The sequence below is a fragment of the Elgaria multicarinata genome, chromosome 4 (assembly GCF_023053635.1).
Source record: "Elgaria multicarinata webbii isolate HBS135686 ecotype San Diego chromosome 4, rElgMul1.1.pri, whole genome shotgun sequence".
NCBI lineage: Eukaryota > Metazoa > Chordata > Lepidosauria > Squamata > Anguidae > Elgaria > Elgaria multicarinata.
In genome coordinates this window covers 5,592,084-5,614,311 of record NC_086174.1, presented here as the reverse complement: position 1 = coordinate 5,614,311, position 22,228 = coordinate 5,592,084, and the positions used below count along the sequence as shown (strand labels likewise).

Genomic DNA, 22,228 nt, shown 5'->3' with positions numbered 1-22,228 from the left:
AGTAGTGTAGATCCGGCCATGGGCAAGGTGGTTATAGAATCATAGAATCGTAGAGTTGGAAGAGGCTTCTAAGGCCATTGAGTCCAACCGCCTGCACAATGCAGGAATCCACCCTAAAGCTGCCCTGACAGATGGTTGTCCAGCTGCCTCTTGAAGGCCTCTAGTGTGGGAGAGCCCACACCCTCCCTAGGTAACTGATTCCATTGTCATACCGCTCTAACAGTCAGGAAGTTTTTCCTGATGTCCAGCTGGAATCGGGCTTCCCATTATTCCGTGTCCTGCACTCTGGGATGTATCATCTGAACGCAGCCAGTGAGTGCTGTTGTTCCAGGCTTCACTAGTAGGTTTCCTTCATAGAATCATAGAATAGTAGAGTTGGAACGGGCCTAAAAGGCCATCGAGTCCAACCATGTGTATGACTCCTAGAAGAAACGTGGCACCTAGGAATGGGCCTGTGGCTGCAGCAACTGTCTGATTAGAATGTTTGATCTTTTATGTAGGAGCGGCAGAAGCAGCTTGAAAGCCTGGGCATCTCTCTCCAGTCATCTGGGATCAAAGTGGGCGACAACAAGTGCTTCCTAGTGAATTTGAACGCCGACCCTGCACTGAACGAACTTTTGGTCTACTACCTAAAGGTAAAATAGGAGCACATTTGTTTGTGGTTGCTTCAAACGAGCAACTTAGTGCAGGCGTATGGCGGTCACGGAAGTTCAGCTCAGGAGCCCAGTGTAGAATCTGCTGGATATCAAAAGGAGATCCAAACGCAACTTTTCAAAATCCACATTTTGGCATTTTTCTTATGGACCACCGACTTCCTTTGCCTTGTCTGTACCTTGGAGAAACTCCACTTTTATAATTTGTGGGCTGTAATCCTATGGTCATTTACCTTGGGAGTAAGCCCCACTGTATCCCCAAGGTAGTTACTTCTGAGTAGACATATGTTTCATTGCACTGTTAGTTGTTATATTGCGCTGTTAACTGTTAAATGCTATTGACAGACACTTGTAGGTTTTATAGATCTCAATAACATCACGTATTCTATTATTAGGAGTCTAAAACCTGTATTGACCATCATTAAGTATTACACACGTGCACCAATTGCCACTCAGGTTCCCTCATTAACATGCCTTGCAGAACAAACTATGAACGCAACACATTTAGGAAAGAAAAAGCTATGTAGATGTTAAATGCTCACAGTGCTGCTCAATGAACATTCCTCACAATGGCTCTGTAAGGAATGTGAGGAATAAATAAATAAATAAATGGTGGTTAAGCTTGAAAGCCAGGCCGTGTTCAGAAGACACCTTAAACCACAGCTTTAACCACAGTGAATAAGGCCTTTTGCTTTATTCACCATGGTTAAAGCCGTGGTTTAAGGTGTCTTCTGAACACGGCCCGGCTTTCTGGCTTAACCACCGTGGTTAAAGCCATGGTTTAAGGTGTCTTCTGAACACGGCCCGGCTTTCTGGCTTAACCACTGTGGTTAAAGCCATGGTTTAAGGTGTCTTCTGAGCGGGGCCAGAATCTAAGGCTTCCTTCATGGGAAACCAGAGATTGCAACCCTGGGTTGAAGCAGCTGTGCAAGCCATGGTTACGAGGAAACCTGGTTTGCATTCACCGTGGTTTGTATCTGTGCATACGTGATGTCAAATGATGATTGATACATAAAGCATGATTAATACATCACTATTTTTGTGAACCGCCCAGAGAGCTTCGGCTATTGGGCGGTATAGAAATGGAATAAATAAATAAATAAATAAATAAATAAAATAACAGCCTCCCCTAACCTGGTGCCCTCTAGATGTTTTGCACTTCAATTCCCATGAGTCCCATGTGAGAACCAGTGCGGTGTAGTGGCTAAAGTGTTGGACTGGGAGTCAGGAGATCCGGATTCTAGTCCCCACTCAGCCATGGAAACCCAGTGGGTGACTTTGGGCCAGTCACAGCCTCTCAGCCCAACCTACCTCACAGGGTTGTTGTGAGGATAAAATGGAGAGGAGGAGGAGGAGAATTATGTACTCTGCCTTGGGTTCCTTGGAGGAAAAAAGGCGGGATATAAATGCAATAATGAATAAATAAATGAGTCCCAGCAAGCATGCCCAATAGTCAAGAATGCTGGGAGCTGCCGTCCAAAACATCTCGAAGGCACCAGGTTGGAAGAAGGGTGGTTTATGGGGAGCCCGGATTGCACCTCCTCCCGGCCTCTCTCTCAGTTACACACACAGGTGCTCTCTTCTGTCTGATATCCCTTAAGCTGTGCCTAAGTTTATACTAGGCCAGGCCAGAAAACTAGCTCAAAAGCTGACTCTTAAACAGGGAGAACTGATAAGAACATCAGAAGTGCCCTGATGCTGGATCAGACCAAGGGTCCATCTAGCCCAGCACTCTGTTCGCACAGTGGCCAACCAGCCATCGGCCAGGGACCAACAAGGCAGGACATGGTGCAACAGCACCCTCCCACCCATGTTCCCCAGCAACTGGTGCGCACAGGCTTACTGCCTCGAATACTGGAGCTAGCATAGTGCAGCACCCAGAAGAATGTAAGGCCTGGGGGTTGGGAGAACCCTTGGTCAACATTCTTCGCTCGCTAGGAGGCAACAAAAGGGCTGGTGGGAAGGTCTTTGAGTGGATCCAAAGAATTTCCGTTCGGTGTAGGTGTCTGGATTCCGACTCAAACTGCTTCGTCAGCTGGGCAGCCCCAGCGGTCCCGGACGCCGTATCTGTTCCTTTGCTACTCGGCGTGAAGGCGTGACAGGAATGCCTTTGCGACAAAGCACATTCAAAGGGGGTGACCTTGATGCATTCGCGAAAGGATAAGGTTTCCTCTGGGCGCCCTGAGATACGCGTGTTAGAGATCAGGGAAATGGTTATGGGGAGGGGAGGAGAGGAGGAAAGAAGACAGGAACAGAACAATGTCCTCTTTTTTAACTCGCGGAGCCTAGGACACCCACTTCCCTACGAGACACTGCACAGGCCGTCTTGAATTACCTGCACTGGTCAAATCTAGAGACGGTTGTTATTTCCCAAGTCCATCCTGGCCTACGTAGCTGTCTTACGTTTGCCTCTCCTCTGACCCCAAAAAAGAAAATAGTGGAAATTTCGCTCTCGGGATAAGACTGGCTTAAATTGACTCGGGTTGTGCATAAGCTGGGCTGCGTGTATTTGTGTTCCGTGCACCCATCAGCGCAAGCACAAAATTTGGCGTAAGTAGGGCAGCGTAGGTCTGTGATCGTCTGAGGCTGTCATTTATTTAAAAAGAACGCCAGCCACCGAGGGCGAGGGGGTCATCGGGTGGGCCGCACCACACCACCACGTCTCCCTTTGCCTTCCTCCGTGGCTCTCTGACACGCTTACCCCGATTTCCACGCCCTTGTTTCATTTCCTCCTGGCTTTGAACCAGACGTGTAGCGCAAACCCTTTGGGTTGTAAAAATCTCTTCCAACTCCCAAGTCAGAGTACCTGAACAGAGAGCTGGGAAGAGACTCATCCCAGGTGTCAGAAGGTCAGACTCCTGCTGTACAAACCTGCCTGTCCACTCAGATCTTTATTTATTTACAATATTTCTGTACCGCTCGCCATCGAAAGGTTTCGGAGCGGTGAGCAACAAAATAGAATAAAAGAATAAAAACAGCATATTAAAAATACAATTTTTAAGGTCTGGTAAATCCCCAATACTGGTAAACACCACCGCCGGTCATTCACGGAAAGCTTCCCGAAACAACAACGTTTTCAGGAGGCGCTGGAAGTAATACAACGTTGGCGCCTGCCTGACCTCCAGAGGCAGGGAGTTTCAAAGGAAGGGGGCCACCACACTGAAGGCTCTTCTTCTGGTGGACTCCAGTCAGACCATGGGAACCACCAGGAACATGCTCTCAGCTGACCTCAGCCACCGGGCAGGCTGGTAAGGGAGAAGGCGTTTTCTCAGGTATCTTGGTCCCAAGTTGTTTAGGGCTTTGTACACTAGCACCAAACCCTTAAACCTGGCCTGGTAGGAAATAGGCAGCCAGTGCAGTTCCCCCAGCAAAGGCGTTACGTGCTGAAAAAGGGCAGCTCCAGACAGCAGCCCAGCTGCTGCATTCTGCACTAGCTCCAGCTTCTGGAGCAGCTCTAAGGCAGCTCCACGTAGGGCGCATTGCAGTAATCCAGTATCATAAAACGGCCAGTATCGTACTGCCCTTGTACAAATCTACTGTATGGTGCGACCACACTTAGAATACTGCATACAGTTCTGGTCACCACACCTAAAAAGGGATATTATAGAGCTGGGAAAAGTGCAGAAAAGGGCAACTGAAATGATCAAGGGGCTGGAGCATCTCCCCTAGGAGGGAAGGTTACAACAGTTGGGATTGTTTAGCTTAGAGAAAAGGAGGCTGAGGGGAGACGTGATAGAGGTGGACAAAATGTTGCCTGGTGTGTAGAATGTGGAGAGGGAGGCATTTTTCTCCCTCTCTCAAAATACTAGAACGCAGGGTCATCCCATAGAGCTGATTGGTGGAAGGACGTCTTCACACAGCGCATAGTTAAATTATGGAAGTCACTACCACAAGATGTAGTGATAGCCACCCATTTGGATGGCTTTAAATTCCTGCAGGAGAAGGCTATCTACTAGCCCTGATGGTTGTGTGCTATCTCCAGTATTTGAGGCAGTAAGCCTGTGTGCAGCTTTTGCTGGGGAACATGGGTGGGAGGGTGCTGTTGCACCATGTCCTGCTTGTTCATCCCTGGCCGATGGCTGGTTGGCCCCTGTGTGAACAGAGTGCTGGGCTAGTTGGACCCTTGGTCTGATCCAGCATCAGGGCCCTTCTTATGTTCTTAATCCAGTCTTGTGGCTACTAATGCCTATACCACGATGGCCAAGCTATCGCTGTCCAAAGCGGCCTGTCCCTGCATCCCTTGCAAGTCCCCTGCCCAGAGAGAGACCCTTCACTCTGTGGCACTGCACACTCACACCCACACCCAGCTGAAATCTTCACATGGCAGAGCGATATTTTTAGCATTCGGGTACCCGGCCTTACCGTTTCAATTTTCTTGTGTCTCCAGCTGATTCCTCTTTAATCATTTTCTCTAGTTCAGGGGTAAGTAACTTGGTGCCCTCCAGATGTTTAGGACTACAACTCCCATAGGGCCTGACCATTGGCTGTGCTGGCTGAGGCTGATGGGAGTTGCAGTCCAAAAAGCATCTGCAGAACACCAGGTTAGAGAAGGCTGGGCTAGGGAGACTTGGACAGAGAAAAGCAGCGTCACACGTTGGAAAACGCTGACGATGACGTTCTTCTGCCTTTTAACGTGCCTGATCTGGGATCTTCTACAGGAGCACACGTTAATTGGGTCGGATAACTCCCAGGATATCCAGCTGTGTGGAATGGGGATTCTTCCTGAACACTGCATCATAGACATCACCTTGGAAGGGCAGGTTATGCTAACGCCGCAGAAGAATACCAGGTAACTTCCGGGCGCTTCCGGGTGAATTGGAGCATGGGAGGAATTCCGAAATGGAGTCTCCGGGGGGAGGGGGGCTTGCATTGCATCCAGGGAAGCCATGCTTCCTCCATTCCCTTTCTTTTCGTCATCCCGCTCCTTTGCAAGCAGAGTAAATTTATGCACATAATTCAAATAGAATTGAGGGAGAGGACTGTGGGTTTTCTTGGCTCAGAACTTTTATGTATTCAGTTAAAAGAGAGACGGAGAGAAAGAAACTCTCTGTGTGCTTTCTTGTCGCTCCCTGCACTGACCAGAGGTCTCCAAATGAGTAACATGTCCAGGGCTGAGCTGTATTCCGGGCCATAGACAGCAAGACTCCACAGGTTTGAGCCCAGATTGGCTGCTGAACTCTAAGCCGCGGTCTTGCGGTCTTTTCCCTGCTGCGATGTGGCTGGTGGGGGTCAAAGAAGGCTGGGAGGACTTGGAAATGGAAGACGGGTCAGTTTCCTGGAGCAAAGAAACCAGGTGATCAGAGTCCGACAGGCCCCACCAGGGCAGGCTTTTAGGAAGGCCCTGAAGACTTCCTTGTTTACGTTTGACTGGAACGGTTCTGGCTTGTAGCTGCAACTCTTTTGTCGATTTTAGTCCTGTCTGGGCCAGGTGTTTGTTGGTTTTATGAATTGTTTGCTATTTTATCCTCGCATGGATCTTTACGACATGGCGTGTGTGTTTTTTACTACTGTTAGCTGCCTTGGGAGGACTGTTGCCCTGAAAGGCCATCTAGAGAAGTTTTAAATAGATAAATAAGTGTTTCAGGGTAACCTGGAGACTCCGGATTTCGCCTCTCTCTTTCCCAGGAGAAGAAGGGGACTGCCGACAATAGGCTTCCCTGCCTTTTAAAAGGATTGTGGCTTCCCCAAAGCTGGGAACAGTGACGAAAACAGCGGAGGACTGGAACTCCAGTGTCAGTGGGGTGGTGCATCCGCTCGGGGCTTTAGGCAGAACCAGTCAGAATAAAGAAGCCCTGGATAGTTTTGCACCTTGGAGAGCTCCTTTAGAGTTCTGACTGGTTCTGGCTGAAACCCAGAGCAGATGCAACGCCCCACTGACATCGGAGCCACCAGCCTCCACTAGGTGTAACCATGAATGGGAGGAGGGATTATTATTATTATTATTATTGTTGTTGTTGTTGTTGTTGTTGTTATTTTATATATCACCATCAGTATACATGAATGGGAGGAGGGGATATTTATTATTATTATTATTATTATTATTATTATTATTATTATTATTATTATTATTATATAGCACCATCAGTGTACATGAATTGGAGGAGGGGTTATTATTATTATTATTATTATTATTATTATTATTATTTTATACAGCACCATCAGTGTACATGAATTGGAGGAGGGGTTATTATTATTATTATTATTATTATTATTATTATTATTATTATTTTATACAGCACCATCAGTGTGCATGAATGGGAGGAGGGGATATTATTATTGTTGTTGTTGTTGTTATTATTATTATTATTATTATTATTATTTTATATAGCACCATCAGTGTACATGAATGGGAGGAGGGGATATTATTATTTATTATTATTATTATTATTATTATTATTATTATTATTATTATTTATTATTTATTATTATTACTATTTTATATAGCACCATCAGTATACATGAATGGGAGGAGGGAATATTATTATTATTATTATTATTATTATTATTATTATTATTATTATTATTTTATATAGCACCATCAGTGTACATGAATGGGAGGGGATGATGATATTATTATTATTATTATTATTATTATTATTATTATTATTATTTTATATAGCACCATCAGTGTACATGAATGGGAGGAGGGGATATTATTATTATTATTATTATTATTATTATTATTATTATTATTATTATTTTATATAGCACCATCAGTGTACATGGTGCTGTACAGAGTAAAACGATAAAACAGCAAAACTCTGCCGCAGAGGCTTACATTCTAATAAAATCATAATAAAAACAATAAGAAAGGGAAGAGAATGCACCATAGAGGCTCAGGGTAGAGTTAAACTAACAGTATAAAAGTAAGATCAAAATCAAGTTCTAAAAGCTTTAGAAAAAAGAAAAGTTTTTAGCTGAGCTTTAAAAAATGCGATTGAACTTGTAGTCCGCAAATGTTCTGGAAGAGCGTTCCAGGCGTAAGGGGCAGTGGAAGAAGATGGACGAAGCCGATAGTCAATGTTATTTCAAATATCTGCGGCCCTCTTTCCTGGCCTAAAGCCCTCCACACCTTTCACGTCTCGTGACATGTACAGCACCATGTCTCCTTTTTAATAACTGGGGCACGGGGTTGAGGGTGGGTTGAAACCTTGGAAATCGAAATGATCGTGCTTGACTCGTCTCTCTCCCTCTGTCCTAGGACCTTTGTCAACGGCACGGCTGTCACGGGCCCCACGCAGCTGCACCATGGGGACAGGATCTTGTGGGGAAACAATCACTTTTTCAGGTAGGCTGCTCTTCTTGGCTCGTTTCGTTTTGGGTTCTTTGCATAGATCTCCGGCGCAGGGCGGCCTTTGGCAAACCGGAGCGTTGGGCCTCTTAACCCTGGCTATGGAGGCCCTTCTGGTGCTTTGCTTCGCTTTATACGCCTGCTGAACGTGCGCCGCCTATAAAAATGCAATAAATAAAAATAAAATAAAAATAAAGAACAGATCCTGGTTTATTTCATGGTCACGGTTTTGCAGCAAAGCCGTAAATCTTTTATTGCGGCTGCATGACAATCCTAAATTCGATTTTTCTTTTTCCTCTTCTTTTTTTAAATGGTCAGTGCAGAGCCTGAATTACCGGGGGTCAGGGGAGACAGAGGATCAGCCCCCATACCTTTTGTGAAAGCCCCCTCAGCTATCTCTTTTTAGAAGAATCCTGCGGCAGGGGGGACCATAATTTAGCAAAAATTGTGGGGGCATCTGGCCTTGGGGCGTGTGGATTTCCTAAAGCCCGCCTCAACCTTTCCCTCCATAATTTGAAGATTGGTTTATTTGCTCTCCTGGGTGTTGAGATTAGCAAACACGGCCTTTGGCTTTTCAAGCTTAAAAGAGTTGCAGAGTGCAGGAGAGAGGAACACCCACTCTTAAGAGCTGCTCACGCTGGTCGCTACAACCTCCCTCTTTCAGAGCCTCGGCAGAGGTTGGGGCATAATTAGGTTTCAAGGTTAATACACCCTTACATCATAAAAGAAACACCTTTCCCCATTTACCGCTTTGTCACATGGAGTCTTGGTTCAGTTTGGAAATATTCCCCCCCCACCAAACTGTTGATATCGCTAGGATTACCTCTGCCTCTAGTTACAGATTAATCCCTGTACATTCAAATAACTCTCTTAGGTGCCATTCAGTTCATTTTTAATTGCAAATTAAATCTGTATATCCAGCCGACGGCAAGAAGGCTGCTGCTGTGTTTTCCTGCATTAGGGGATATAATCCTTAGAGCTATTTCATACCTTTTGGTTAGTTAGAGCTCTCCTGAGACTTTTTTTCTGTTGGAAAATCCAAGAGGCACTCCCTTGCACTAATTCATCGAGGAGCACAGTCCACCAACATACTGTCCTGCACAGGCCTTACTGAAATAACCAAGGGTTGTACTGGTTTCTCTCTATTCGGCCCTGGTTAGGCTTCCTCCTGAGTATTGCGTCTAGTTCTGGGCACCACACTTCAAGAAGGATGCAGACAAGCTGGAGTGTGTTCAGAAGAGGGCAACCAGGATGATCAGGGGTCTGGAAACAAAGCCCTATGAGGAGAGACTGAAAGAACTGGGCATGTTGAGCCTGGAGAAGAGAAGATTGAGGGGGAGACATGATAGCACTCTTCAACTACTTGAACGGTTGTCACACAGAGGAGGGCCAGGATCTCTTCTCGATCCTCCCAGAGTGCAGGACACGGAATAACGGGCTCTAGATAAAGGAAGCCAGATTCCAGCTGGACATAAGGAAAAACTTCCTGAGTGTTAGAGCATGAAGTCACCCAGTGGGTTTCTGTGGCCGAGTGGGGACTCGAACCCGGATCTCCCGACTCCCAAGTCCAACCCTTTAGCCACTACACCACACTGGCTTTACATTCTGACGTGTTAGAGCAAAACAAACCAACAAACTAAAACCTATATGCCAATCCTGATGAGGATGATGAGGAGAAGAAATAATAATAATAATAATAATAATAATAATAATAATAATAATAATAATAATATAATCTGAGTATTTGCCGCTTTGCATTTTGAACTCACTTAAACCGTAGTGCTACCATGGTTACAGGAATAAAATAGAGTTTGTCTGCCCTGATACTCAACACATTTAGTTAGTGATAAGCATTATTTTGTTGTAAGATAATATTTTTAAAAGTAAATATCATCATCATTATCATCACTTTATTACGATCCATAGATCCATCAAGGGCAAAACTCAGATATAAAACATAAGACAAATTAAGACTATTATCAGCTTTCATCTAATACACACAGACTTCTAATCCTGGCTGCCTCTATAAGAAATTTAGCAACAGCCAAAGTCACTTTTGGGGACTTTGTCTTCCAGCAGGAACTTAGTATAGAATTTATCTGAACTTCTGGGCAGTTTACACAGCAATGGGGTGATTATAGAACAACGAGCCTGATTATAAAAGCTACAAGACAGAAAAATATGCTTCATCGTCTCCACTTCCATATTCCTACAAGGGGCACCGTCTTTCCTGGAATGGGACACCAGCAAATCTGCCCCAAAGTAATTCAGTAGAGTAAACATTACATCTTACCTTAGAGAAAACACTGCGGTATTTAGCTACCGACAGGTTCGTTAGGTAATCAGCCAGATGAAAAGGCCCGACATAATGGACGTACCTTGCACCGGGAGAACAAGAAACGTATGAGCGGGTGCGCAAATCTCAAAAAGCTATGTCCCTAAAAGTAAATATAATAAAATGAGCCTCTGTTTACTGCGTTCATGCCCAGTACATGCCCAGTCAGCTGCCCTCTAAGACAAAGATGTTTAAAGATAACTAGGAAGGAGGCTGCAGCTATCAGTACCAGTCCTAGTGGACCCTGACAGGCCAACCCTAGACCAGGTCCTGAAACAGGGCCTGTTTGTCACTGGCCCCATTGCCTACGACTCTCTAGACGATCATTTGGGTGAGTGGTGTGTGTGTGTATGTGTGTGTGTGTGTGTGTGTGTGCTGGACTTCAGCCCCAAGGTCCAACCCTAGCAGTACCATGGCTCTGCACTTAATTCTAATGTATCAGTGGATCTAAAATCAATGTATTTGTTTGTGTTAACGTTTTCCTTCCCCGTTCAAGGCTGAATTTGCCCAAAAAGAAAAAGAAGGCTGAAACGGAGGACGAAGACAAAGACAATTCGATGAAAGGGAGCAGCAGCTCTGAGCAGCTGGACATGGATGGAGACAGCTCCAGCGAAGTGTCGAGCGAGATTAACTTCAGCTATGAATACGCTCAGATGGAGGTGACCATGAAAGCTCTCGGTGGGAATGGTAAGGAGCGCAGACCCTCTTCTGCTGGATTTGCAGACTCACTGCATGCTCTCCAGTATTGGAGGCAGTGTGCCTATAGAATCATGGAATAGTAGAGTTGGAAAGGTCCTCTAAGGCCATCAAGTCCAACCCCCTGCTCAATGCAGGAATCCACCTTAAAGCATCCCTGACAGAGAGTTGTCCAGCTGCCTCTTGAAGGACTCCAGCGTTTGCTTTTTTTGCAGCCACATCACACTGTTGGCTCATATTCATATGCACACCAGTTGCTGGGGAACATGGGCGGGAGGGTGCTGTTGCTGTTGCACCCGTATCCAGCCGAGACCATCCTAGCCATAAGCCTGAAAGCTTGGCGGAAAAGAGAGGCGTTTTAGCAAGCCATCTAACAGCATATTATAATGTTACCCAGTGAGCCTCCCCAAAGAGCGCTTTCCACAGCTGAGGGGCCACTCCTGAGTAGGCCCTGTGCCAAGTACCACCCGAAATGATCTCCTGTGGTGGGACAAGTCCTCCAGCAAAGATCTTGCTCGGAGGGAGGTTAGGTGGGAGACAAAAATCCCAAAGAAATGCTGCCCAGGGAGGGGTATTATTATTATTATTATTATTATTATTATTATTATTATTATTATTATTATTATTTACATTTATATACCGCCCCATAGCCGAAGCTCTCTGGGCAGTTTACAGAAGTTAAAAACAGTGAACATTTTTTTATATATATATAAATTTAAAACCATAAAAAGCATAAAAGCCAGGAAATCAGAAGACATTTACTTCTTGGGAAGAGAGCAATGACAAATCTTGATAAAATAGTTAAGAGCAGAGACACCACACTGACAACAAAGGTCCGCATAGTTAAAGCAATGGTATTCCCCGTAGTAACCTACAGCTGCGAGAGCTGGACCATAAGGAAGGCTGAGCGAAGGAAGATAGATGCTTTTGAACTGTGGTGTTGGAGGAAAATGCTGAGAGTGCCTCGGACTGCAAGAAGATCAAACCAGTCCATACTCCAGGAAATAAAGCCAGACTGCTCACTTGAGGGAATGGTATTAAAGGCAAAACTGAAGTACTTTGGCCACATAATGAGAAGACAGGATACCCTGGAGAAGAGGCTGATGCTAGGGAAAGTGGAAGGCAAAAGGAAGAGGGGCCGACCGAGGGCAAGATGGGTGGGTGATATCCTGCAGGTGACAGACTTGACCTTGGGGGAGCTAGGGGTGGCGACGGCCGACAGAAAGCTCTGGCGAGGGCTGGTCCATGAAGTCACGAAGAGTCGGAAGCGACTGAACGAATAAACAACAACAAACTAACAAAAACAGACAATATCCATTTAAAAACAACTATTCTGGGGTCCGAATAGAAGAACTGGCACCTTGAATTGAGCCTTGAAGCAAATCTGCATCCAGTGCAGTTTGGCCAAAATGGGGGTGATACTGTGTCACGCAGAGACAGGAATATGCACTGCTTTAGTTCATCTGTTTATTTGATTTGTGCCCTGCCTTTCTAGCCAAGGCGGCTTGTCTCCTGTAAGCCTCTCGTCTTTGCCCGCAGTGGCCAGAGTCGCCTGCTAATGGGACAGGCTGAACGTCACTGCTGCTCGCATCCCTCTGGCCTAGTAATGTCTGATTTCTGCAGGCAGTGCCGGGTCCGCACATCAGAATCACCCAGTTTTCAGGCAGGGGTTGGTCTTCTGCAGCCCTGCCTGGAGATGCCAGGGATCGAACGTGGGACCTTCCGCATGCAGAGCAGGGGCTCTACCACTGTGCTACAGTCCCTCTCTTATATGCAGCCAGATCACGCGAGGTCCTGGTTCCTCTCTATTCGGCCCTGGTTAGGCCTCATCTAGAGTATTGCGTCTGGTTCTGGGCTCCACAATTCAAGAAGGACGCAGACAAGCTGCAACGTGTTCAGAGGAGGGCAACCAGGATGATCAGGGGTCTGGAAACAAAGCCCTATGAAGAGAGACTGAAAGAACTGGGCATGTTTAGCCTGGAGAAGAGAAGTTTGAGGGGAGACATGAGAGCACTCTTCAAAGACTTGAAAGGTTGTCACACAGAGGAGGGCCAGGGTCTCTTCTCGATCCTCCCAGAGTGCAGGACACGGAATAACGGGCTCAAGTCACAGGAAGCCAGATTCCAGCTGGACATCAGGAAAAACTTCCTGACTGTTAGAGCAGTACGACAATGGAACCAGTTATATAGGGAGGTTGTGGGCTCTCCCACACTAGAGGCCTTCAAGAGGCAGCTGGACAACTATCTGTCAGGGATGCTTTCTGGTGGATTTCTGCATTGAGCAGGGGGTTGGACTCGATGGCCTTGTAGGCCCCTTCCAACTCTGCTATTCTATGATTCTATGATACACTTAGCCCCCTTTTAGACACCAGCCTGCAGCATTCTGCAACACATTCGGGGTGTTTTGGGGGCGGGGGAGCAGTGAGCGTTGAGCCTCTGGGCTGCTGATGGTTGCTCCTTATGAAGTTTTATCAAGCACCACGCCTGAAACCTATTGCAGAGTCCTTCCTTTCTGCTCTCTCACCTTCTCCTCCGGTCCCCTCTTTCTCTGCGCTTGCCTAGATCCTATGCAGTCCATTTTGCAAAGCCTGGAGCAGCAGCACGAGGAGGAGAAGCGGTCCGCCCTGGAGCGGCAGAGGCTGATGTACGAACACGAGCTGGAACAGCTCCGCCGGCGCCTTTCTCCGGAGAAGCAGCACTTCCGCGCCATGGACAGGTTCTCCTTCCACTCCCCCAGCGCCCAGCAACGGTTACGGCAATGGGCGGACGAGAGGTGGGTGAAGGGAACGCCCTCAAGACCCCGTTAGTTTTCCTCTTTTAGTTAAGAACATGAGAAGAGCCCTGATGCTGGATCAGACTGAGGGTCCATCTGGTCCAACACTCTGTCCACACAGTGGACAACCAGCCATCGGCCAGGGATGAACAAACAGGACATGGTGCAACAGCACCCTCCCGCCCATGTTCCCCAGCAACTGGTGTACACAGGCTTACTGCCTCGAATACTGGAGATGGCACACAACCATCAGGGCTAGTAGTCATGGATAGCTTTCTCCTCCAGGAATTTATCCAACCCCCTTTCAAAGCCATCCAAATGGGTGGCCATCGCTACATCCAGTGGTAGCGAATTCCTATGGAAGAAGTCCTTCCTTTTATTTGTCCTGAATCTCCCAACAATCAGCTTCATGGCATCGTTGTTCTTGAAATAGCAGGGGACCAACAAGGCAGGACATGGTGCAACAGCACCCTCCCACCCATGTTCCCCAGTAACTAGTGCACATAAGCTCTGATACTGGAGGTAGAAGATAACCATCAGGGCTAGTAGCCATGGATAGCCTTCTCCTCCAGGAATTTATCCAGCCTCCCTTTAAAGCCCTCCAAATAGTGGTAGTGAATTCCATAATTTAACTCTGCGCTGTGTGAAGAAGTCCTTCCTTTTATCTGTCCTGGATCACCCTGCAATCAGCACAGTGGTCCTATGAACAGTGACATTAAACGTCTGTTGTTCCAATTCAGTTACCTGCTGCGTTGCAGCCTAGCGTATGAACACTCTGTTGGGGATATTTTTATCCACAGAAGAAAGAAAAGGACTTTATGGAGTTAAATGTGCTTGGCAGAATTGTCTCTGGAATGCCAGCAGGTGTCCAGACCGGAGCCTGGCAGTTTGGTCTACGTGCAAGACCTGGAATAGAGACAATTGGTTAATTGAGCCAAGGGGAAAATGTATTTAAGATGTCCATGTTTAATGGCATCTTGTTGTCAGGTTATTGTCAAGTTATTGTCGTTATTATCTTTGTTGTTGAAGTATGCTGTAAATCTCTATGACCATATGTAAAAGAAAAGTATTTATTGTCAGTAAAGTTTCTTACTGACAAAGTGAAGTGAGTATTTGATTTATTCCTCAAGTAAGACTCTAAGAGCTAGTAACCAGTGTGCTTCCAGCTATTCGCAGTCAGCACGCACTCTGGAAAGTTATTTGACGCCTTGACATACTCTGCCGTGCAGTACGAATTCCAAAACGGGTGCAATAATGCATCAGAGCAAAACACATCTTTAGCGGTCTGGTTGGTCGCACGCTCTCCTTTTTTGAAACCTTACATCCGAATTCTTCTTTCCTTTCCGAAAGAGAGGAGATGCTAAACCACAGCCTGAGGAAACTGAGGGAGCAGATCATGAAGGCCAATTCGTACGTGCGAGAAGCCAGCTTCATCGCAGAGGAGATGGACAAAAGGACGGAGTACAAGGTCACCCTGCAAATCCCGGCGTCGAGCCTTAATGCAAACAGAAAGGTGAGGCAGCACCTGAACCTGGTCGGCCACATCCCATTTGCCAGCTAGATTTTGTAGCAATCCAGACCTAATATTTCCTGCTGCTCCAAAGGCCATCAGTGTGTGTTGATCTGGGGCCTCTGGAAATATACATTTCCAGGATGTGATTGGCGCATGAGAGCTATAGATTCCATGTGAGAGCTGTAGGCCTATAGACAGGGTGTGCTGTGTGAAGTGCATGTGTGAGTTCATAGAATCATAGGATCATAGAATAGCAGAGTTGGAAGGGGCCTACAAGGCCATCGAGTCCAACCCCCTGCTCAATGCAGGAATCCACCCTAAAGCATCCCTGACAGAGGGCTGTCCAGCTGCCACTTGAAGGGCTCTAGGGTGGGAGAGACCGCCACCTCCTTAGGGAATTGGTTCCATTGTCGTACTGCTCTAACAGTTAAGCAGTTTTTCCTGATGTCCAGCCGTAATCTGGTTTCCTGACTGTTAAAGCAACACGACAGTGGACCCCCCAAATAGTCTAGCTTTATAGCTTATAAACTGGGCATGTTTAGCCTGGAGAACAGAAGATTGAGGGGAGACATGATATCACTCTTCAAGGACTTGAAAGATTGTCACACAGAGGAGGGCCGGGACCTCTTCTCGATCCTCCCAGAGTGCAGGACACGGAATAATGGCGTCAAGTGACAGGAAGCCAGATTCCAGCTGGACATCAGGAAAAACGTCCTGACTGTTAGAGCAGTACGACAATGGAACCAACGACCTAGGGAGGTGGTGGGCTCTCCCACACTAGAGGCCTTCAAGAGGCAGCTGGACAGCCATCTGTCAGGGATGCTTTAGGGTGGATTCCTGCACTGAGCAGGGGGTTGGACTCGATGGCCTTAGAGCCCCCTTCCAACTGTACGATTCTATGATTCCAGTTTAATGGATAAAAATGTACATTTTGCCCCATATAGGCTAGCTTCTAGGTTTTAAAGAGATATTTCAGTGGGTAACTGGAACTTGTTGGCCCGTGACTTCGAGGAAATTGTACGGGTCTCTCTCTTGTCTATAAGCAGACATTTTACATTTGGTGGTGAAAAGTTGCTCAGTAAAACCAGAACAGCAGTCATCAAGAACGACTTGGCAGCTGCTGCTCTTCTTTTCAGTTTAGGTGCTGGAGGGTGTTTTTTAAAAAAAATAAAATAAAAATTGAACACCCAGATTTATTCCCAAGGTAATCTTTGTTGTTTTATTTCCTCCCTTGTGTGCCCTTTGCAGCGAGGGGCAATTCTCAGTGAGCCTGCCATCCAGGTGAGGCGGAAAGGGAAAGGGAAGCAGATCTGGTCCCTGGAGAAGCTGGAGAACCGGCTGGTGGACATGAGGGACCTCTATCAAGAATGGAAAGACTGCGAGGAGGACAACCTGGTATGTGAAGTGGTGGGAGGTATTAAGCACATGAGAACATGAGGACCAAGGGTCCATCTAGTCCAGAACACTCTGTTCACACCGTGGCCAACCAGCCGTCGACCAAGGAACAACAAAGCAGGACATGGTGCAACAGCACCCTCCCGCCCATGTTCCCCAGCAACTGGTGCACGCAGGCTTCCTGCCTCAAATACTGGAGATAGCACCCAACCATCAGGGCTAGTAGCCATGGATAGCCTTCTCCTCCAGGAATTTATCCAACCCCCTTTGAAAGCCATCTAGATTGATGGCCATCCCTTGTGGTAGTGAGTACCATAATTTAACCCTGTGCTGTGTGAAGAAGTCCTTCCTTTTATCTGCCCTGAATCTCCCATCCATCAGCTTCATGGTGTTGTTCTTCTTCTTTAAAAAAGGCACAGGCACTAGAGAAGCTTCTGTCTACACCAGCCTTTCCCTTTTTGGTTGGACTGCAACACATTTGGGAAGGCGTCAGGTGAGGGAAGGCTGTGGTGCACGATTCCTTCTTACTAGGAATTGGCCGAAAGTTCTTGGAACTTCTTCGGGGTTGCATGACGAGAGGGATGGCGGTGAAACTCTCTCTCCTCTTCTACTTTTCCGGGGGTAGGAAGCAGACTTCAAGCGCAGGGACGTGCCTTACCTCCCTTGCCTCCTCCATGTTGCTGGCCGCTATTTATTAATCCCCCCCTAATGCCCTGGGAATGATTCTACATTACAACATCCCCCGGCAGCAGGGAGGAGCCCCCGTGCCCTCGAAGTTCACCCTGCACTCTTATTGATGTTGCGAGCACGCCTCTGCTTTCCTGAGGTTAATTGCTGGATCCCGGAATAACCAGAAGCAATTGGGCAGGTTAAACCAAAATAAATGTTTGGGTGTTGTTGTGTTTTTAACTAGCGCTGTTAGGAGACTTAACTGCTTTTCTTTTAATTATGTGGTGCTCCCACAAACAGATGGCTCTAGGTACTTTGGTTATAATGACTCAGGAGCGCATGGAACAACCTTCCCCAGCCTGTCACTTTGCAGACACAGGCCCAATTCAGAAGACACTTTAAACCACGGCTTTAACCACAGTGGTTAAGCCAGAAAGCCAGGCCATGTTCAGAAGACACCTTAAACCATGGCTTTAACCAAGGTGAATTAGGCTTTCTGGCTTAACCACCGTGGTTAAAGCTGTGGTTTAAGGTGTCTTCTGAACACGGCCTGGCTTTTTAGCTTACCCACTGTGGCTAAAGCTGTGGTTTAATGTGTCTTCTGAACACGGCCTGGCTTTCTGGCTTAACCACCATGGCTAAAGCTGTGGTTTAAGGTGTCTTCTGAACACAGCCTGGCTTTCTAGCTTAACCACCATGGCTAAAGCTGTGGTTTAAGGTGTCTTCTGAACATGGCCTAGCTTTCTGGCTTAACCACCATGGCTAAAGCTGTGGTTTAAGGTGTCTTCTGAACACGGCCTGGCTTTCTAGCTTAACCACCATGGCTAAAGCTGTGGTTTAAGGTGTCCTCTGAACACAGCCTGGCTTTCTGGCTTCACCACCGTGGCTAAAGCTTTGGTTTAAGGTGTCTTCTGAACACGGCCTGGCTTTCTAGCTTAACCGCCATGGCTAAAGCTGTGGTTTAAGGTGTCTTCTGAACACAGCCTGGCTTTCTAGCTTAACCACCATGGCTAAAGCTGTGGTTTAAGGTGTCCTCTGAACACAGCCTGGCTTTCTGGCTTCACCACCGTGGCTAAAGCTTTGGTTTAAGGTGTCTTCTGAACACAGCCTGGCTTTCTGGCTTAACCACCATGGTTAAAGCCATGGTTTAAGGTGTCTTCTGAATGGGCCCAATGAAAGAATTGCCTCGGGGAGGACTTAAAAAGCACTTGGGGATCTTGGGAATGGGTCTTTTTCAGTTAATGGGATTTCTGTTACCTGAGAGGTCCTTTTCTGATGTTGCCGTCAGCCAACTTGAGCCTACGGGATAGTCCTGGAGCGGTGAGGTGAGGATCTCTTTGCAGTCCAGCTTGATCCCTTCTTTCCATCTCTCTTATTACTCCAGGTCATGAGGTCTTACTTCAGGCGAGCGGATCCTTTTTACGACGAGCAGGAGAACCACTGCCTCATTGGCGTCGCCAACGTCTTCCTCGAGTCTCTCTTTTACGACGTGAAGCTGCAGTACGCCGTGCCCATCATCAATCAGAAGGGAGAGGTGACGCTTCTCAGTGACCAGATTGCACAGTCGGTTCATAGACGCATAATTACCCAGTCACTTATTTGAGAATTACAGTTCAGTGCACAATTACAATTGATTCTCCATCTTTTCACATAGCGTAGAGGTTGGCAATAGCCAACTGCGTTTAATTACATCCCCAGTCCTTCATAACTCTTCGCTCTGCCGGCAAGGTTTGTCTTGGGAGAAATTGATTGGATGATTATGCGAACTGGACGAGTGTGCCAATTTTCATTTCGATGTATTTATGTTTAAAATGATTTTTGAATTTGAGGTAATGTAGGGTGACCCTATGAAAAGTTGGACAGGGCTCCTATAACAGTTGTCTACAAAAGGAAATTTCAGCAGGTGTTCTTTGTGGGCATGCAGCCCCTGGTGAAATCCCCTCTTCATCACAACAGTTAAAGCTGCAGGAGCCCTGCCCTCTTTTGTATCTGGTCGTGCTAGGCAGGGCTCCTGCAGCTTTAACTGTTGTGATGAAGAGGGGATTTCACCAGGGGCTGCATGCCTACAAAGGACACCTGCTGAAATTCCCTTTTCTATGCAACTGTTAAAGATACAGGAGCCCAGTCCTCCTTTCCATAGGGTCACCCTAGGTAATGACCTTCCCCCACCCCCTCCAGCATTTTTTCATATGAGTCAAGATGGCCAGGGTGCCCTTCCTACGTAATAAACCTGGAACCAAGCTATACTTGTGTGTGAGTAGTTCTCACTCAACTGGTAAGCCCATGTCTGGGCTGTATCACATCAGACAATTGAGGGGGGCGGGAGGGGGCTCACATGACTGAGTGATCCCCCACCTCCCAATTTACTTAGAATCATAGAATCATAGAATAGCAGAGTTGGAAGGGGCCCACAAGGCCATCGAGTCCAACCCCCTGCTCAGTGCAGGAATCCACCCTAAAGCATCCCTGACAGAGGGTTGTCCAGCTGCCTCTTGAAGGCCTCTAGTGTGGGAGAGCCCATGATCTCCCTAGGTAACTGATTCCATTGTCGTACTTCCTGCAACTAGGGATGTATGAGAATTTTGTTTTTGCTTCCCAATCATGTGGGCATGCCCCGTTTAAAGGATGTGAGCGTGAGCACGTGGCCCCTGAAAATAGTCGTAAATTGCCAAACAAGTGCTCACATTTGTCTCATGAGAGCCCGTGTGGTGTAGTGGTTAGAGTGTTGGACTGGGAGGCGGGAGATCTGGGTTCTAGTCCCCACTTGGCCATGGAAACCCACTGGGTGACTTTGGGCCAGTCACAGACTCTCAGCCCAACCTACCCCACAGGGTTGTTGTTGTGAGGACAGAAACAGAGAGGAGGAGGATTATGTATGCCGCCTTGGGTTCCTTGGAGGAAAAAAGGGGGTATGAATGCAAGCAAGCAAGCTTTCCACGTTCCAAGATTAATTTGAGCAAATTTCCTGATTTGAGGAAATTCCCTGCCTGGATTGAACAACCCCCGCTTTAGTCTATGGAAGAAAGTTGCACAAAATAGGAAATTTGCACAGATCCCCGGTTTGAACGCTGCTCGATTTGCGCAACTTTCCCGCTTGCGCAGAGCAAACAGCGAACGGGAATGGGCATTGGGTGGAAGATGAGCAGCAAGGACCACGTTTGGAGAAACCCGATGGTCTCAAGCATCGTTTATTTGCCCATCTCAGCCATCGCAGCTTGCAGGGATTTATGTATGTATGCGTGCATTTTTACGTGGAGAGACTTTCAATTAGGTGAGCTCCCCAACTGATGTCTGAGGGCTCTAACGTAGCCCCTCGGGGCGAACGGGTTTCTCGGAATCTGTGCGCAGGGGAGATGATGGAGGGCTGAGCTGTCCCTCCACTGAACACTCACCTCTAGTGTGGGAGAGCCCGCAACCTTCCTAGGTAACTGATTCCATTGTCGTACTGCTCTAACAGTCAGGAAGTTTTTCCTAAAGGAAGCCAGATTCCAGCTGGACATCAGGAAAAACTTCCTGACTGTTAGAGCAGTACGCCAATGGACCCAGTTACCTAGGGAGGCTGTGGGCTCTCCCACACTAGAGGCCTTCAAGAGGCAGCTGGACAAGCATCTGTCAGGGATGCTTTAGGGTGGATTCCTGCATTGAGCAGGGGGTTGGACTCGATGGCCTTGTAGGCCCCTTCCAACTCTGCTATTCTATGATTCTATATGATTCTATGACCAGTCCCTTGGTAGTTGCACTGTTTCTTTGGCACTGCCTGCAACTGGTTTTCTGCTCCATTGGTGCTGTATCCCCCAACTGGGCATCCTGGGAAGTTCCCCTCTGAACTTAGTGGGTGGTACACCTTTCAGCGTTGACTTTGTTTTATTTCTTGAAACTTATTGCATGAATTCTCGCCAGGAGTAAAGCACGATCTCTCGCCAGGCGTTGGACAATTATTTAAAATGTAATTACGGTACAGTAAAAAAAACACCAGTAAGTCTTTTAATATCCAGCACAGTGGAAAAGCCCAGATAAACCAATGCAACGCTGTAAAATAGAAAACGGATGGCAAGGAAGGCAAATGTTGGGTACAGGAACTAAATCCAAAGCGCAGGAGCTAAAATAACAGATCTGCCGTGGAGAAAGTCTTAGCTTGACACCAAAAGGATAATAATGTAGGTGCCAGGTGAGCGTCCCCAGGCAGAGCATTTGAAAGCTGGTGGGGCCAACACTGAAAAGGCTCCTTCTCTTGAGGCCACCCTTCAATCCTCTGCCTTCACAGTCTGCAAGCAAGGTTTTGGTAGCGCACATCGTCGTTGTCCAGGTTCCTAAAAAACCTCTCTCCCGTATTTGTGGGGTTCTTTTCCTCCAATAGGTGGCAGGCCGTCTGCACGTCGAGGTGGTGCGTGTGAGTGGTGAGATCGGGGAGCGCATCGCGGGCGGTGATGACGGCATGGAGGGCTTTGCCGAGAACGACCAGCAGGAGCACAAGTTAGTGTGCATGGTGAGTTGAGAGCCTTTTCCAAACCATGTGACACATTTGCAGAGAGTAGAAAAGCTGATTAGCCAGCCTTCCTAAATGGGGGTGGACTACAGATCCCATCACCCCCAGCCAGCTGGCTGGAGGTGATGGGTTCAGTTGCCCACCCCATTTGGAGGGCCCCAGGGTTGGGGGAAAGGCTGGCTAATCGCTCTGATATCTAAATGGAACCTCCATATATAGCAGCAGCATACTTCTGAATGTCAGATATCGGCGTTGAAGAAAGAGCAGAAAGCCGTTGCCTTTGTGCTGTGCCCACGGATTTCCTGGAGGCATCTGGCTGCCCCCTGTTGGAAACAGGATACTGGATTAGATGGGCCTTGTTCTCATCCAGCAAAGCTGGTACTATGGATAGTCCTTTTACAGACGAATTAATTAGACG

The 22,228-nt window shown here is 47.2% G+C and overlaps 1 protein-coding gene across 2 annotated transcripts in view; it reads left to right on the top strand.

Moving 5' to 3' along the window:
• Nucleotides 1–22,228, top strand: part of KIF13B (kinesin family member 13B) — a 227,945-nt gene that overhangs the window by 134,530 nt on the left and 71,187 nt on the right. For both annotated transcript variants that reach the window (XM_063123720.1, XM_063123719.1), the window contains exons 13-21: nucleotides 501–635; nucleotides 5,312–5,442; nucleotides 7,855–7,941; nucleotides 10,776–10,966; nucleotides 13,537–13,747; nucleotides 15,098–15,260; nucleotides 16,509–16,655; nucleotides 18,709–18,858; nucleotides 21,682–21,810. In XM_063123720.1, coding sequence (XP_062979790.1) covers nucleotides 501–635; nucleotides 5,312–5,442; nucleotides 7,855–7,941; nucleotides 10,776–10,966; nucleotides 13,537–13,747; nucleotides 15,098–15,260; nucleotides 16,509–16,655; nucleotides 18,709–18,858; nucleotides 21,682–21,810 — 1,344 coding nt within the window. The remainder of the gene's footprint in view (nucleotides 1–500; nucleotides 636–5,311; nucleotides 5,443–7,854; nucleotides 7,942–10,775; nucleotides 10,967–13,536; nucleotides 13,748–15,097; nucleotides 15,261–16,508; nucleotides 16,656–18,708; nucleotides 18,859–21,681; nucleotides 21,811–22,228) is intronic.